The 17,185-nt window shown below is 45.1% G+C and overlaps 1 protein-coding gene across 2 annotated transcripts in view; it reads left to right on the top strand.

The window, feature by feature from the left end:
• Window positions 1–17,185, top strand: part of Prkca (protein kinase C alpha) — a 395,759-nt gene that overhangs the window by 255,954 nt on the left and 122,620 nt on the right. For both annotated transcript variants that reach the window (XM_026406631.2, XM_026406630.2), the window contains exons 4-5: window positions 7,257–7,368; window positions 11,278–11,406. In XM_026406631.2, the coding sequence (XP_026262416.1) occupies window positions 7,257–7,368; window positions 11,278–11,406 (241 nt within the window). The remainder of the gene's footprint in view (window positions 1–7,256; window positions 7,369–11,277; window positions 11,407–17,185) is intronic.

Genomic DNA, 17,185 nt, shown 5'->3' with positions numbered 1-17,185 from the left:
AGTTGCTTCGAATGTACAGGCCCTCCCTCCAAGGCATCTCAGAAGCAGCTGAAATGTAGCCACATGTTTTCAGCTGGGCTTCATGGTCAGTTGGATTATATAGAAAATGTGAGAATCCTTTTTTTTTTTTTTTAAACTTGAATCTTTTCCAATAATGTTAACAATCTGCTTTCAGGACAAGGACTGTCACTCAGTGGTAGAGCACTTGCCTAGCACAGGTGAGCCCCTGGGTTCCATCCTCAGCACCACATAAAAACAAATAAACAAATGAATAAAGGTATTGTGAAAAAAATTTTTTTAAGGATCTGTTCACTTTCATCTCTAAGCCTTATCTGTTCCCACACTTCCCCAGAGGTATTTTACTTACAAATCCTTGTAGAGAAAAACTGAGCCATTGTTTTGTTGGGGGGGGGGGGGTTGTTTCTGGTTTTGGCATAAATGTTATTCTAGTTTATGTTTCATTCTGTGAATTGTTCATTAGACAATAGATCTTAGAGATCCATCCATGTTTGCTTGTTTGATTGAACTGCTACATAGTATTCCATCGTATAAATATATTTGCTGGTGGAGATTTATCTAGTTTTTTTTTTTTTTTTTGAGACTTTGCTGCTTCTCGTTTAAAGATGACAGTGTCTTGCTTAGCTGGACAAAGGATCATAAAATCCTCCTACCAGCAAAGACTGATTTGACAAGTTAGCCTCACTGTAAAGAGGAATGACTGTTCCTCATCAGAATATAACAGGATGACACTATAGTTCAAAAATTAACTCCTGTCATCAGAAATGGAAGTTCCTTCACTCTTCCTTAGAAAGGCGACATTCAGTAAGACCGGTTTGTTCAAAGGCAGAGTACAAATGGAGGGTGGTCCAGGCTGATCCAGCAGCCTGAGAAGGGCACAGGAGCTCTGGTAGTGCCTGAGAGCCGATGTCATAATTTTAGTGATGCCCAGGGTACATAAAATCACCCTGGTTTTTGCAGTGCTCTTCATTTTCTCGTTATCAGGTTAAAATAAGTTTTGCTCTCAGAGAGTTAAAAACCCCTGCTTCCTAAGAAATTTCAGATCACAGTAATAGCGCAAGCTTCACCCTGGGAGCAGAGTTTTCAGTGTTGCTTATGTAGTCAGCATGTGGGTGACATTTAGACCCAAGCTTGGCTTGCAAATGTGATTCATGAGAACACGTCAGATGGTGAGAGCGGGGAATTTTCCTTGGTATTTAGAGGGAGCAGCTTGAGGGAGCCACACAGAGCTTTGGGCGCTTAAGGAAGTCACACCCTAGAGCTTCAATCCGTTCAAAACAAATCATTTCCAGAAGCCATGAAAGCCTGAACCTCAGCCCTCGAGGACAGAGATTTTGGTCCTCCAAGGGAAACATGCAGGGTATTTTGGAGGCATTCAGGCATGGGTGGAAAATGCCAGGCAGGGTGACCTCTAGGCAAAACCCTGCCATTATTTTACTCCTCAAATTAAAAGGACATGAGAAGCAATGTTTATTCACATAGACATGCCCTCATCACAGAGTGTCCCTGGCCACCTGCCCCCTGGAGTTGAGGTAATATCAGATCCACTAGAGGTTTCCCCCTGCACAGTGCTCCATCCTTGAAAACTTACCTAGAATATTCCTTCCAGATGGTTCTAGACAGAACAGAGGGGGGCATGCAGGGAACCCACAGCCCAGGCACCGTCAAAATTCTGTGCAGTGTGGATCATGGGTTTATTCCTCACCAGTGGCAAAGGGTGGTGGTAACCATTGCTGCTACTGATGAGGACGAAGAAGAAAGTCTTTGAAAAGTCCTGGTGGAAATGTTGAGAGGTGTTCCCCTGGGAGGCTACTGAAGTTGCTTAAGTATTATAAAACTGAGAAACGAGAAACGGGCCAGCAGATGCCTCAATAGGACTTGGATTTTTCGTTGTTTGTTTTTCTCCCTAAGAAATCTAGATTTGGTTCTGTGGGTGAGATTTCTCTTGCATCTATGAAAAGTGGTTATTCAGTGGCCCCACCCCCAACCACATATTAGGCAGAAGTGTCTGGACTGAAGTTTTCTCTTCTCATTATAATGTAATATCAGGCTTGTGGCATAGGGCAGCAGGTTTTATACTCCTTTTAACAAGAGGCTGCCAGTGTCTAGAGAAGTGAAAACTAATATTTATACGTATTTCACTAAAACGAAAATGCTGTGATCTTGGCAGCAGGGCAGACTTGCTGAACGCCAGCCATTTCTTTGGGGCACTAAGTGCCGTCCAACTTGCCATAACTCCCATATGGGATAGCTGCAAGCAGGATAAAAAGTGCTTTTTTGCTAAGGACTTAGTAAATGCCTTCATGCATGTTTGGTAAAGGTCCAACCTGCAAGAGATACAATTGTTTTTGAGGACTCCAGGAGCGATTTCTGTTCTCGGGTAGCTTTACAGTCCCAGGGGAGTCTCCTGCATTTCTTTTCCCTTCTTGGTTTGGTTTCCAGGGAGCTCAGAGATCAAGTTCATGCTCAAAACTTAATGTTCACTCCTGGTTCAGACACGGTGCTAATTCAGCCATGCCCATTAGGGCCTCTCCGTTAGACTGCTGTGTCCATGTGGACGTGAGAGAGAGATGGGAAAATGAAAGGTGGCGTGCGCCTCATCATCATAGGTGGCAGAATGTGATAAGTGGCCTGTGAAAGACAAATGATTTGCTCTGGAAGGTCAGACAGTGGGAGGAACAGGCCATTTGGCTCTGATGTCTAGAGAGGCTTCCTGGAGCAGGTGGGAGCCTTCCTTGCTGCCTCCTGAGGTGCTCCGGGAAGTGAAGCCTCCACCTGTGGTGGCAGGTAGAAACCATTGCCATAGTGAAGGCGTAGGGGAGAAGCTGGTGCCCCACTGAATGGCAGAGTTCATAGATGTAAAAAGTCCCCATGCTCAGAACCCAAGTGACATGAGATTCCATTTCTCCAGCTCTCTGCTCCTCTCCACACAGGCTCCCTGGAACACCACAGGGTCTTTGTAGGACTCATTTGGTGACTCTCGGGCCCATCGGGGACAGATCAGCCTAGGGGTTCTGCCATTTGCCTATCTTTCCATCCAGGTCCAGCCTCACCTGGAAACCCACATTTCAACCTCTCGTGACCTGGCTGGATGTGCACTGGACAGAGGTCTCAAAATGATTGTTCCGGAAAACTGGCCAGAATGGTTCAGAAACAGCACATATCTCCTTAGATTCTGATCCCACTTTGCAGACAGATCTTCAAACTCCGTTGAGTTTCCATGGTCCTGCCCCTCCACGTGAGATCTAGCAGGTTACATATTTCATGAACAAGTAGCAGACGTTCCCTCGGTGTGTTCTACTTGAGTTTGCAGTATTTACTCTGCCCAGCACACAGTACATTTAACTCATAAGCTGTGCAATGGAAGTCCTTGCCTTGGAATTATGTAAAACCCGGTGGAACCTGGTGGAACCCTGCGCCTGCGGTTCGGTGGATGATGCTGTAGCAGGGACAGTGTCCTAGTTCCGCTGCTGGGCTGGTTATGTAAGACGTTCTCACTGGGAAAGCTGGGTGAAGAGTACACAGGAACAGGCTGTCCTCCGTTTGCAAATTCTTTTGAGTCTTAAATGATTTCAAAATAAAAAGTTTTTGTTTTTTTTTTTAAATAGCAAGACAGAATCTAGGAAGCTATCTAGTGTCGTTGTTTTCAACTTTAATTTTAGCAGCAGTCTCCCTGTCTTGCCCAACTCTTCCATCCCCACCCTCAGCAACTCCAGGCTCCTCCTGACATCCAAAGGGCTCTGCGAAATCCCATTTTTAAAACTCCATCCCCAGCCCACCCCTTCAGGGACCAAAGAAGTAAAAGGAGTCACTTCTTTGGCGTCTGTTAGATGGAACACAGAGAACCTGGGAGGTTTGCAGTTCCAGTTGGTCTCTGCAGAGTGGCGTGAGTCATAGCTCTCTTGAGCCAGCTCTGTGGTCTCTTTTGTCCGATGAGGTGCGATTAATTAGATGGGAGAAGAGTTTCCATAGTCCTGCCTTCCGAGCCTGTGGTGCGGGAGATGGAGTCATCCTCATGGTTGAGACAGGGCATGGGGCAGTCTGGGCTGGAGGCAGTTTACCATTTACCACTCGGGATGATTGCCAAGCAGACTTCCTCAGAAGGCCAGGCACAGGGTGCAGGGAAGGGGAACACAGGACCCAAGAAGTCCCCTGGCTCCTGCCTGCTCAGCCTCCGCTCTGACCACCAGTGAGAACTGACACTGGCTTGCTTTCCTCTTCCTGCCCTTCAGGCCCAAGTCACAAAGTACTTTGGGCAGACATTGGGCACCTCGAAGTTTACATCCAATATAATAATGATCTATTTGTCCAGAAATTTTGCAAAACCTTCCTCCTGTGTTCCCTCCGTTGAGCCTCACTGTCAGCCCATGACACAGGTGGATCAGTTTTACTTTGGCTTTATGCATAAGCAAGGAGACTTTTCCAAGGTCGCAGAACTTGTGCCAGGGCTGGAGTCAGAATCCTGGTCCATATCCTCTTTAGAAGAGACTCTCATTCCAAACAGAGACCTCAGCTGTTGGAAAGTACCTGCTCACACTGGAGGGCCCCCCAGCGCATGGTGGCAGTCACTGTTGTAGTTCATGCCACACTCAGGGCGGGAAGGACTCCAGGACTCGGTGGCTCAGGTGGAAGCCAAGGTTTTCTCTCTTCCTGCACCTCCCAACCATTAGAGCCCGAAGACGCCATGTGGGTGTCAAATGAGGAGGATTTAGGTTTTCCTGAAAAGTGAAGCACGTGGCCTGCGTGCCTCTCCAGGAGCCAGGAGAGAATCTTTGTGACAGTCCACTGGCAGGACGGCCACCCTGGAGCTGCCGGCACACACATACTGCAGAGCGCTCTGTGTGAGCTGCCACCCTTCATTCCCCACCACTTGTTGATGCTTGTTTCTGTGGTGGGGAGTGGCTCTCCCACTCCCTCAGCCTCCTCTTTGCCTTTCACAGTGGAGGACACAACCTCGACCTTGGGTACCACTAATTGGCGCTGACACTAGACTGTTCCTTCAACATTCTGCTTGTGTCCTGGGAAATCGGGGAAGCATCTTAAATGGTGGGAACTAGGGCTGTATTCACAGCTACCACTTGCCTAGGAAAAATAACCTCTGAAGGAGGATGTTGATATATATATATATATATATATATATATATATATATATATCAAGAGAGAGAGAGAGAGAGATAAACTAGTGACCTGCTTCACGAATATTGTTAATCATTTACACATGTATTCAGCTAGTACCTGTGAGGCACTTGCTAAATATCTGTCGAATGACCTTCTAAGTGCTGGTTCTCAGTCTTTAGCACGACTTTGAGCCTCAGCGTCACCTGTGGTGCCTGCCAAAGCACAGACCAACCCTCCCCTGAAGCTTCTGATTCAGTTGTTCTGGGGAGAAGCTAAGTAATTTGCATTTCTAACAAGTTCCAGGAGATGCGATGCTGTGCTAGAACTTGTGCCAGGGCCGGGGTCAGCAGGCATGTCAAAAACCATCGTCTTAAAGCTGGGATCGACAAGCTTCCTGAAAAAGCCAGACAGCAGATATTTTAGAATCTGTGGCTGGTACAGTCTCTGTCGTAACTACTCTGCCATCTTAAGCACAGAAAATATGTAACTAAATGAGCATGGCTGTGTTCCAGTAAAATATTACTTATAAAAATGAATGGTAAATTTATTTTTTTTAAATGTGTTGCAAATTAAAAAAAAAAAAAGTGCCAGATTCTCATTCTGGGTAAATTGTTGAATATTTTTAGGATGATGATCAGATGGTGGTCAAACCCTAGCTCTGACATTCATGAGCCATGTGACTTTCTAACAGTAATTAATATCTCTGTAAAATTAGGGTAATAATTATGCAGAGAAAAATAGGGGAAAAGCACTCACTTTTTTAATACCTTTATTTTATTTATTTATTTATTCATATGTAGTGCTGAGGATGGAACCCAGTGCCTCACATGTGCTAGGTGAGTGCTCTACTGCTGAGCCACCACCCCAGCCCCAAGTACTCGCTTTAATCACATCTAGGTGTGCATCCCTGTGTGGTTTGGTATTCTTTAGGCTTTTTCTGCACAGTGATGTCTTCCAGGATTTTCCAATCTATGTCTTTAAAAAGGAGTCTTCATCACCCATTGACACATACTAGGCTTACCCTGAAATCGCCTTTGGAATTTCAGTAGCTCGGAGATCCTTAGAAAGTCAAAAGCCAAGAATGTCCTTCTTCATGTCTCTGTGTATTAAAGAAGAAATTGACCTTGACATGTGTAAAAAGAAGCTCTTGATCTGCTCTGTCCCAAACCCTGCCCTCTGCAGTCTTAATTCAGTGGGTGCCAGTGCTGTCTGTAGAGCACCTCAATCCACAAAGAGAGACTGGGGAGGAAGCATTTAGAGAGTTAATGAGCGGGTCCCAAAGGTGCATGTTGAATATGGAATTGGTTTGTAGTTCAAATAGAGCATAAATTTCTTTCTGCTCAGCCTCTTCTTTCACACATTAGTAAACGGAAACTTCTTCCGAAGAGGCCTGAAGCTCACCTGTTCTAGGCACATGGCTCTCCCCAGGCTTGAGGCAAGCTTCCAAGCATCTTATGCAGATGGGTTTCTTTTGTCTTCATAACAACCCTGGAGAAAATAGGTGCTGTTAATCCCCCAGTAGGCAGTGACTTGACCACAGCCATACCTCTGGAAAGAGCAGAGCCCTCTTGAACCACTTCCTGTGGTAGGAGGGATTAAAATGCAGTGGCCCTAGGGACAAGTCATCTCCGTGCATTTCCAGGGCTCTCCCTACCCCGTTGGAGTTCCCCCATGCAGATGTGTGTAAACTGTGGAGAGATTGTATCCAAGCAGGAAGAGGTCCCCATTGGTTATAGCATGTACCTGGTTCACAGGGTGATGTTTTCCTGGAAACCTCATACAGGAGATTTCCTGAAGGGCCCTTTGGTTCCACTTCACAAACACGCCTCGTGACCCTGTTAAGGGTCTGTGCTGTACCACAGGCTGTGCTAGGTGCTATGAAGACATACCAGATTCTGTAAACCAGTGCCCTTGCCCTACGGTCTTTGATAACACTAAGTGGAAGCCATAATTTGGGAGGAAAACCTCGGTGGGTGCAAATCGTACCCTGAAAACATGGTAATAGTTACCTTAAAACATGATGCGGCAAAATGCCACCACCACCCGTTGTGTAACTCCAGAGAGTGGCACCTCGTCTGTTGTGCTGGAAAGGATTGATGGTGTGCTTCTTCTCTCCGCAGGACCCCAGGAGCAAGCACAAGTTTAAAATCCACACTTATGGGAGCCCTACCTTCTGTGATCACTGTGGGTCGCTGCTGTATGGACTCATCCACCAAGGGATGAAATGTGACAGTAAGTAAGTTTTTCTTTTCCAGTAGATGGTGAGATGCTGTGGCTCGTACCCAAAGTTTACTGAGCCCGGGAGGTCCGGTAACTTCTCAGTACCAGCACATCAATAGGGAGAATTCGTTCGTATAAAGAGCTGGCTAGAAATGTGTAGAAGCTCGCCACTGTCCAAGTTCTACTTAGTTGCCTAATTATGAACCAAAAAAAAAAAAGGTGCACTTGGTTTATAAATGAAGTTAGTAGGGGCCGTCACCTCTTTTTCTTTTTTTTAAAGGAGTAGAAGTCTTCAGTCCTTGTAAAATGCAGGCTAGTCAAACCCCAAAGAAGGCTCCCCACCTCCAGATTCCACATTTGGGTTGGCTTCAAAATAAGCTAAGCAACCACAGTCATTATCTTCCTCTGTCTCTAATTAGTGGGTGGACGATGGAAAAATCCAGTAGGCTCTCCTTAAAACCGAAGCCAGAATGAACATAAATACAAGATAGCATCTCTCTTAAGTTCACTCACCCTGCCTGTTTATGAACAGATCAAATTTATATCAGTCCAGTTCAAGATAAAAATCATTGAGCGCCACTGACGGAGAAGACAGATCCCAGGCCCTTCTCCTCTCTGGTCTCGGATAGTTCTCTGACAAATACCAGGAGGAAAGAAGAACAGCTATGGAAACTCTTTGCTTTGATGATTTTTAAATTATGAGATTCCCCAGGATGTTTGTTTAAATAAAAGTTAATGCTTTTAGGACATAAAAAGGCAATTATGAGTTCCATTTTTCTAATAGGCAAATGTTATGGAAATTTCAGCACATTCTCATTCGCTAATGACCACTGTAATGGCCCAAAGTTTTGTATTTGTATCCCACATGGAGCAAACACAATATTAAAAAAAAAGTAAATATACAGAACACTATAGAGTGCATGGAATGTGGGGTGGGAGGTATTTGCTTTCTGAAGTGGTCCAATTTAACAGCCTAATGAAGGTTCTGTGATCATCCAGACCAGAGGCCTTCCATGCTTCAAGAATTGCTAGGTTTGGGCTTTGGTTGTGGCTCAGTGGTAGAGCACTTGCCTAGCATGCATGAGGCACTGGGTTCGATCTTCAGCACCACATAAAAATAAATAAATAAAATAAAGACATTGTGTCCATCTACACCTAAAAAAAAATTAGGAGAAAAAAAAAACTCTAGGATTCCAAAGATGGTTTTCAAGGATTTTGCAAGTAGTAATTTTAAGTGCATTTATAAATATATATTTAACTATTTTAAAACTTGGACAAAAATAAACAGAGAGACACTGGAGAGCTTGTGTTGATGACCTCATTCATGGGACGGAACTTGGCAATCAGCTGAAGAGTCTAAGGGCTGGCATGGCGTGCCACTCGGCACTTTCCCATGTACATGTTCTCTTCTGTATGAATGAGGGTTTATAGGTGCTGTACAACTTTAATTAAATACAGAAATGACATGTTGTGGTCTCTCTGAGATACTCCCTTGTCCATTTTCTGTTGCTAAAAAAACAAACAAACAAAAAAAAAAAAACCTGAGACTGGTCATTTATAAAGAATAGAGGCTTATTTGGCTCCTGCGTCTGGAGGCCAGGACACCCAGGAGCTTGGTGGCAGCATCAGCTCAGCGTCTGATGAGGGGCCTGCCTCTTGCTGCGTCACAGCTTGGTAGAAGGCTCCTGTGGAGAGACAGAGCAAGCTGCTAGCTCAGATCTCTCTCCTCCTCTTATGCAGCCACTAATGCATCCTGGGGGCCCCACCCTCATAACTTCAGCCACTGATTCTCTCTTGAACATTAAGTCAGCATTAAGATGACTCTGGGGGTGACATGTCTGACACATTAACTTTTGGGGACACATTCAAACTATAGCGGCATCACCCAGTATCCCCAACAGCTGGTTTTAGGGTTTTTGTTTGGATAAAAGGGCTTTATTGGTTCTCCTTCAATGTCTTTGTAACAAGTAAGTGGTATAAATTTGAATTTATTTACTGCATGTCTGCTAATAGCACCCATCTGTTATATTTGTTAGGATTCAGCTTCAGATTTTGCTTGAAAAACACATTCCATTACTAAAAAATAACTGAAAACCACTGACCTGGATCGGTGCTTCTTTGTTTTGCTTTAAACCCTTTCCCCTGGACTTGCAGAGTTTCTGGGGATCCTTCCTGGAAGGAGGAGAAGGAGGAGGTGGGCACCAGGACCCAGCCCCTGCCTTGACTTCTGCAGACTCAGTCTCTCCCCACGCCCCGACTCTTGCTCCTGCTCCTCATACTGTATAGTCCTGTGTCCAGGTCCACTGGTAGGGAAAGTTAGCTACCACTCTTCTAGACCAACTTCTTTGTTTGCTGAGTAGGGAATGGAACGAGAGACAGCAAATAAACTTCACAAGGTAGAAAAGCCAGTTTGAGCCGGGTGTGGTGGCACACACCTATAATCCCAGCAACTAGGGAGGCTGAGGCAGGAGGATCACAAATTCAAGGCCAGCCTCAGCAACTTAGTAAGACCCTAAGCAACTGAGTGAGACTCTGTCTCAAAATAAAAACATAAAAAGGGCTGAGGATATGGCTCAGTGATAAAGTACCCCTGGGTTCAATCCCCAATACCAAAAAGAAAGCAAAAAAAAAAAAAAAGAAAGAAAGAAAAGAAAAGCCAGTTCTAGGTAGAGCCAAGACAGGAATACACCCATGCACTTTCCCTTCCACACCCTCTTTGCTGCCCATATTCTTTCCAAAGCCTCTCATTTATTTTCTTTAAATTGCCAATTCTGCCCAGGCACTTGAACATATGACGTTGTCAACTCAAGTTATATTAATAACACGACTTTTCAAGAGCCTGTGTATTGGCTGGGTGCAGGCACAGGATCTGGAAGAGTTAGCTTCAGAAATAGAAGCCTCACAGAATCCGCTCTCGTGAATCAACTAATTGTTCTTTCCTCGTTGTGTCCCTTATCCTGATTTCCATGTTTAATCATAGCAAATATGCATTATTCATGACGCTTTTCCTCAGTTTGGTTTGCATGTTAAAATTAAACACTGGATAGGAAAGGGCTTGGGGGCCCCCACCTTGGAGGCTACAGCACAGCCTCGCTGTCTTCCCTTGGGGGAGTTGCGAGGGATCCTGGCCTGGGCAGGAAGGCACCAAGGCAGAGAGCTGGACCACCTACCCAGCCTCGCAGCGGTAGCTGGTGCACAGGGATCTTTAGGGGCCTCTTTAGTTCATTGCAATAAGACTGATCTCCTTTTATCCTCCCCTGTCTCACCCACATCATGTCAGCTGTGTGGCTTATGCCAGGAGTGTATTTGTTGTACTTGGAATAATATTTAAATATTTGAAGACAGGTTTAAAATATCAAACACAAATTCTTGGAAGAAAAAAAAAAACAAGAAGAAAGAAAAAAAAAACACAAAGACAACGTACGTACACCTTCTTTAACATACAGGGTTACTTGAGGAAAAGAGAAATTTCCGAATTTCCCATCCTCAACCCACAGATTGTCACTTTCTCAGTGTGGAGCTCAGAAAGGCAGAAGGAATTCTTTAGCAAAAAGTATCCTCTATTTAAAATTTGCATATTGTATGCCTGTGTGTACATAAGGTATTAATTAGCCTGAGCTCTGGGCACACTCACCTGCATGGATTTTGTTAAACGTTTGGAGCCGTCACGGAACACCAGGCTGGGGTATTTTGCTTCTGTGAAGTCTGAGTAAATATGGAATGGGTATTTTAAGGATATTGTCACTCACACAAAGCCCATACTGGAAAGGACATCTGCTAACAGTTCTTCATGTCACCAACAACATTATAGCGAAGTATCGAGTCAGGGGTAGCTCCTTCCCACTTCTGCTCAGACACCAAAACAGAGGAAGCCATGTGAGCCATATGGCCAGCCTTACCCTTTGCTCTCTTGATTCACAGCCTGCGACATGAATGTTCACAAGCAGTGTGTGATCAACGTCCCCAGCCTCTGCGGGATGGATCACACAGAGAAGAGGGGGCGGATTTACCTGAAGGCAGAGGTCACCGATGAAAAGCTCCATGTCACAGGTAAGGCATGGTGGTCCAGGAGCAGCACTTGTGGTGGGAGAAGGTCAAGGTAATGCCAAGGCAGGGTGGGGGCTCGGCCCATAGCATCAGCTTGGAATCATCAACGTCTAGAGCCCTGCAGACTCAAGTTAACACATGTCTCAGAAGACTGGTCAGTATACCCAAATTCCTGAATATTCAGTGTCATATAAATGTCATATAAAGTTACAGCCACCATGTAAATAAAAATAAATAAAAGGTATTGTGTCCATCTACAACTAAAAAAAAAAACACTAAAGAAATAAAAAGGAGAGAAAAGGAGAGAAAGTTCTAGAAACAGTTTACTTTGGAAAACATCCTCACTTTTTTTTCCTTTGGAAAATAAGTATATTTCTACCCAGTACCATGTTCTCAGATAAGAATACAGGGAAACCAAGCAAAAGATCTTGAGGTTTTACAAGGAGAGAGACCATGGCTGCTTTTGGAGGACCTCATGGGACAGAACAACTGTAGCCAACAGTCAAGAAGGAATTGTGAATTAGAGGTGAAATTCCTCATAGACACAGACCCCCCTTTGTCTTTTGTGTTTTAGAGAAGCTTCTTCATTTCTCCACACCATTCTGGTTGCATCCTTGCACTGGGGGAGGTGGGGAGGGGGGAAGCTGCTCAGCTCCTGGCAGCTAAGAAGCAGAGAGAGAAAATGGAAGGGGTTGGGGACAAGATACAACCTTCAAAGTCACACCCTCAGCGACCTACCTTCTGCAACCGTGCCCCACCTGCCTAGTTTCCACCACCTCCCCGTAGTCCATTCAAACGATTCATCCATCAAATGGATTAATCCACTCATGAGGTCAGAGCCCTCATGCTTCAGTCATTTCCTAAAAGCCCCATCTCTGGACATGGCCCTGGGGACCGAGCCTTCAACACATGAGCTTTGGAGGGACATTCCGGATCCAAACCATAATAGCCCCTCTGACCCCGGCTCTCTGCCCAGAGGAAGTGGGGCTCCTTGGGGACCATGAGCTGGGCTTTGAGAACATTTGCAATGTCACAGGCTCACTCCTGTTTCTCCCTCTTTTTCACTATGGCTCCTGCATTGTCAAAGCCAAGTGCTGTGGACAGGGAATATGCAGTTTAGGAGGAAATGACCATAAGACCTGGTAGGTGGAAAGAGAGCATCTAATAGGAGGCCTATAGGGTAAATATTGCCTGCATGTCCTCACCTTTTCCTCCATTCCCAAAGCTTCTGCTGTTGGCAGTAATGTGGACCTACAGGTGAATAGTCAGAGTTTGATTATGGCGTTTACAGGTAACACTGTAGGACTTGCTATACGGCAAGAATGCCTGGACAGTTTTCAGATGTTTAAGTGTCGTTCTTTGTGTTTCTGGATGAAGCAGAACATGTGCTGTGAATCCTGTGTTCGACTGTGCCTTCTCCTCAAACAAAAGCAGCAACCACACTGTGCTGCCTGTTCATCCAGTCTCTTCTATAAGCCTCCAGAGTCTTGTAGAGATAAGTATGCACAGGGGCACAGGTGCCCTGGCTGGGGTGGCACAGAGATGCAAGTGAAAGGTCAGATCCCACCACACTGGGGCTCATGTCCTGCTAATCACCTACCCATCCCCAGGAACTGAGCTGGACTCACAGATGTAGAAACCACCTGAGGGTTCATCTCTTTCAATGAGATGGACGGGATGTTTCACACGTGATAACCAACCAGCATAACTTATGGCAGCCAGCTAGATGGTGTCTCTGGAGAATTAGTTTAAAAAACTTTTTGTATATATATATTTCTACTCTAGGAATGAGAATGCAGAAGTAGTTCAATAATGAAAATGTCTTACTCCCTTTGAGCTGCCATAACACAGTACCTTATAGTGGACAGTCTATAAATAATAGAAATTTATGTCTCCTAGCTCGGGAGGGAGGCTGAGAAGTGCAGGATCGAGGCACCAACAGATTCAGTGTCTGGCGAAGGCTTGCCCTCTGCTTGACAGACAGCACCTCTCGCTGTATCCTCCCATGCAGAAGCGGGAGGAAGACGGTGCCCTCATGGCAGGAGGGCAAACATGCTCCCTTTGACTTCTTTTACAAGGGCAGTGATACCATTCACGAAGGTGGAGCCCTTGGGACGTGGTCATTTCCCAAATAGCCTCTCCTCTCAACATCCTTGCACTGGAGATTAAGTTTCAACATATAAAATCGGGACGGACACCCATATTCAGACCATCACAAACAATAACAGCAGCAGCCCACACTATTGGGTGGTTTCCAGAAAAGGGCTGCTTCCCAAGCACTTTCCACGACCAGTTTATTTAAACGTGTGAGAAACTTTGCTTTATGGTCTCACTTTATAGGTAAAGAAACCAGAAGCAAGGCAATATGCCCAAATGCAGAGTGGGAAGAGAGAGGGAAATGACTCCAGGTCACGGGTAGAAAAGTGCTGGACAGGGTTCAAGTCCAGGTCTGCCCTTCTATGCCCGGACACTGAGCCAAACAAGTCTCTTTTCTTCAATGAAGCCTCTTTTCGAGCAAATACTAAACCCATAAATATTTGCTAAAGCCTCCTTCAGCACTCCAAAAGGTACTTCAAGTTTACAGAAAGTCTAAGCATAGGACTTCAAGCCAGAGGACAAAAGGTACTACATGAATGGATTGCAGAACAGTCCAAGGCCAAGTGTAATTAAGTGCCACATTATGTGGCCTCTAAATGGGACACCACTGCAAGATGCTTGGGATGGGGAGAGGCCAGGTAGGGAAAAGAGAGGCCCGTGGAGAAGAAGACCGAGGGCTGGAGACATTTGAGAGGGAGAGGGAAAGAGAGCTCCCGTTGAGAGATTGAATGGGATGCAGAATTAGCTGGGCTTTAATGAGAAGGCAAATATAAACAATAAGCCATAATGAGCAGAGCTTATGGCCCAAATGCAAGCAATTTCTTGGGGAAAAAAATGCATTTAAACCTAAACCCTGGGCAGCTGTGTTAATTGCTAGATTAGCTCAGTCCCCATTTTACCTGTTTAGAATTGCTCAGGTTGAAAATAATTTCCAAAGTAACACAGAAACTCCCAGTGGGAGAGCTCTGCACTGAGATGGAAGGCCCCCTTTTGAAATCAGAAGTGAGTTTTCTTCCTGGATTAGCCTGTATTTATGGGAAAGGCCTCTACCTTCATGGTGTATTTTTATTTTTTGCCTTTGGGCGATGGTGCTGATGTTATCAGAATAGTGTCATTCTTTTTTCCTCTAATAGGTGATTTTAATAGGTTTTCTACATTCTGGTATGCTATTTTATTTGGTTTGGAGAAGTGGTAAAAAAAAAATTCCTCTTGGGAACCAATTTTCAATTTAATGTTGTAAGTAAATGGAAAAAAATATCATGTGCTTTACAGCTGTTTCAGAAACACATCTCTCTCCCACAGATAGATTATTTCAAAGACGAGTCTAATTTTCACAAATACCTTGGGTGGTTAATGTAGCATGGAGATTGAAGTTCTGACCCAAGTTCTCATGGGGAGGGGAGAATTTCCTCCGGGTCTCGGGCTCGTGGCAGCATCCGGACCCCTCCTTCTGTCTACTTCTCTAGGGCCTTGTGCAGCTCAGTGTTTGAGCCTCCCCTCCCCAGGGACTGAGACTCACCACCACGCTATTGTGATTAAAACAATAACATTTCTTCTGTGCTCTTCCAACCTCATCGGAGTGTGGTAACTGTAGAATCAAGGCAGTGAGATTTGTCTCTGAATAATAATTCATTCTTCAGTTCATCCATCATTATACATTTATCGAGCAAGTGTCTGGCAAAGTGACTAAGACGTGGATTTGGGGATGGTAGAGCGCTTGCCTGGCATGTGTGAGGCCCTGGGTTTGATTCTCAGTACCACATAGAAATAAGTGAAATGAAGACGTTGTGTCTATCTACAACTTTAAAAATATTAAAGAAAAAAAAAAAAGACGTGGAGTTGGCCGTGGAACCTGTGTTCTTTGGAGGGAGGCTATTGGACAGTGGGAGCTTGGGAGAAGGGGCCTCAACTACCTGAGGAAGCTGCAGATGTCTGGGAAGTGGCAGTGGAGCCGGGAAGACAGGGCCTTCCTGGCAAAGATGCAGAGAGTGTTTGGAAAGCACGACTGCCCAGGATTTCAGGAATTTCTAGGGAGATGCGGAGAGAGCTGGAGGAAGATTATTTCTTTCCATTTTTATTCATTTGTTTTTGCTTTGCTGTGCTGGGATTGAACCTAGGACCTTGCACATGCCAGGCGAGCGCTCTGCCGCCGAGCCGCACCCCCATCCCCTCTTTCCATTTTCAAGGGGCTGGGAGTGCAGTCTCCGCTGACGGATTGCACAGTCCTTGGGAGCCGTGTTGAACAGACTTTGAGTTCCATAGTCTTTCAAACAGGAGGATTTTAAGTTCCAGGTGGCTACATTTCCACTTGGCAGAGAGCCAGTCTCCCAGCCTGAACTACAGACTTCACCCCAGGGTCACAGTGACCACACACGCTCTGGTGACAGCAAGTGCAACATTGGTGACCTGTTTGCCTGAAGCTTTGCACAGGTACCTTCCCGGCTGGCAGACAGTGTGGGGCTACCAGCAGGCAGGAGTTGGACAGAGCTGTTTATTTGAGGGGAAAGGTATCACTTATCATTTCTATTAAATAAAACCTTGGCTATGGGCTTTGGAGCCAGATCAGGAACTCAATGCAGCTGAAGAATCTGGTCCTTCAAATTGGCTAGAGGGAGGGTGCCAGCAGCTTCTCCTCAGGTACCACCAGGTGCATTACTGGTGATGCTACATTGATCACCTCGCTGTGGTGTTCTATTGCGTCCCTTGACTGCAAAGGTATCTTTTTTATTTGTACTAGTTATGGAGTCTCAGTGTTGTACTTGTGGCCAGGCAACCTTCCACCCAATGGAATGGACATCCATGGATGAATCCCATTCGATTTTTATTGATGATCACAAAATGTTCATTTTCTAATTCTGTATCCTTCAGGGTTCATTAGCTGGCATTCATCTGAAAGAAGAGCCTTCAAGTTATTTTTTTACTGTCTTGTTGTGGTTTTTTATACCAAACTATCCCTCATTTGGCCCTGGGAAACCGCTTCTGTTCTTTTGGCATAACCCACCTTTTTCTTTTTTTTTAAAGTACTTCCTTTCTGGTACATGAAGGCTCACCTTGGGCCTTGATCATTTCTTAAAGGAACTTCTGACTGATTAAAAAAAATGGGGTCTTTTTACAGTAGAAAACAATACTCAGGGTATGAGATCTGGGAGAGGGTGCTCGGTGTTCTTGGTGTGCGCTGTGCCTAAGCCCTCTCAGGAGACAGAAGCAGGGTTCTTTTCATGTCTTCACACTGGCGCTTCCGTCCAGTTCTGATGCTAACCCCACCTTTCCACAGCCTGTCTTCATCATCCCTTCTTCTTTAGTTAGACCCGTGGCTCTTCAAATATCAAAATGCATACTTATATTTTGTGCAATAGAGCTTCAGAATTTTTAGCCCAATATCTCACCCACTAAATAAAGTCGAAGACTTTGCCATATATATTTTTTTTAATCTTAGGCCATATCCCACTAAGGGTATGGCTACTTGACCTAAATATTTTGCTGTGGTTGTTGATTTCAACTTGATATGCACGACTTTAACAAAGTGATCAAACTCAGGATCTTGGTTCAGGCTACTAAGCAGAATGCCATAGGCTGGGTGCCCCAAACAGTTATTTCTGACCATTTGGAAGACTGGAAGTCTGAGATCCAGGCATTGGCAGATCTGGTGTCTGCTGAGGTCCCTCTTCCTGATATGCAGAAGGCC

This window comes from Urocitellus parryii, chromosome 7, assembly GCF_045843805.1.
Source record: "Urocitellus parryii isolate mUroPar1 chromosome 7, mUroPar1.hap1, whole genome shotgun sequence".
Lineage (NCBI taxonomy): Eukaryota > Metazoa > Chordata > Mammalia > Rodentia > Sciuridae > Urocitellus > Urocitellus parryii.
Note: the sequence above shows the minus strand (reverse complement) of the source record. Positions and strands in the feature narration are given on the sequence as shown.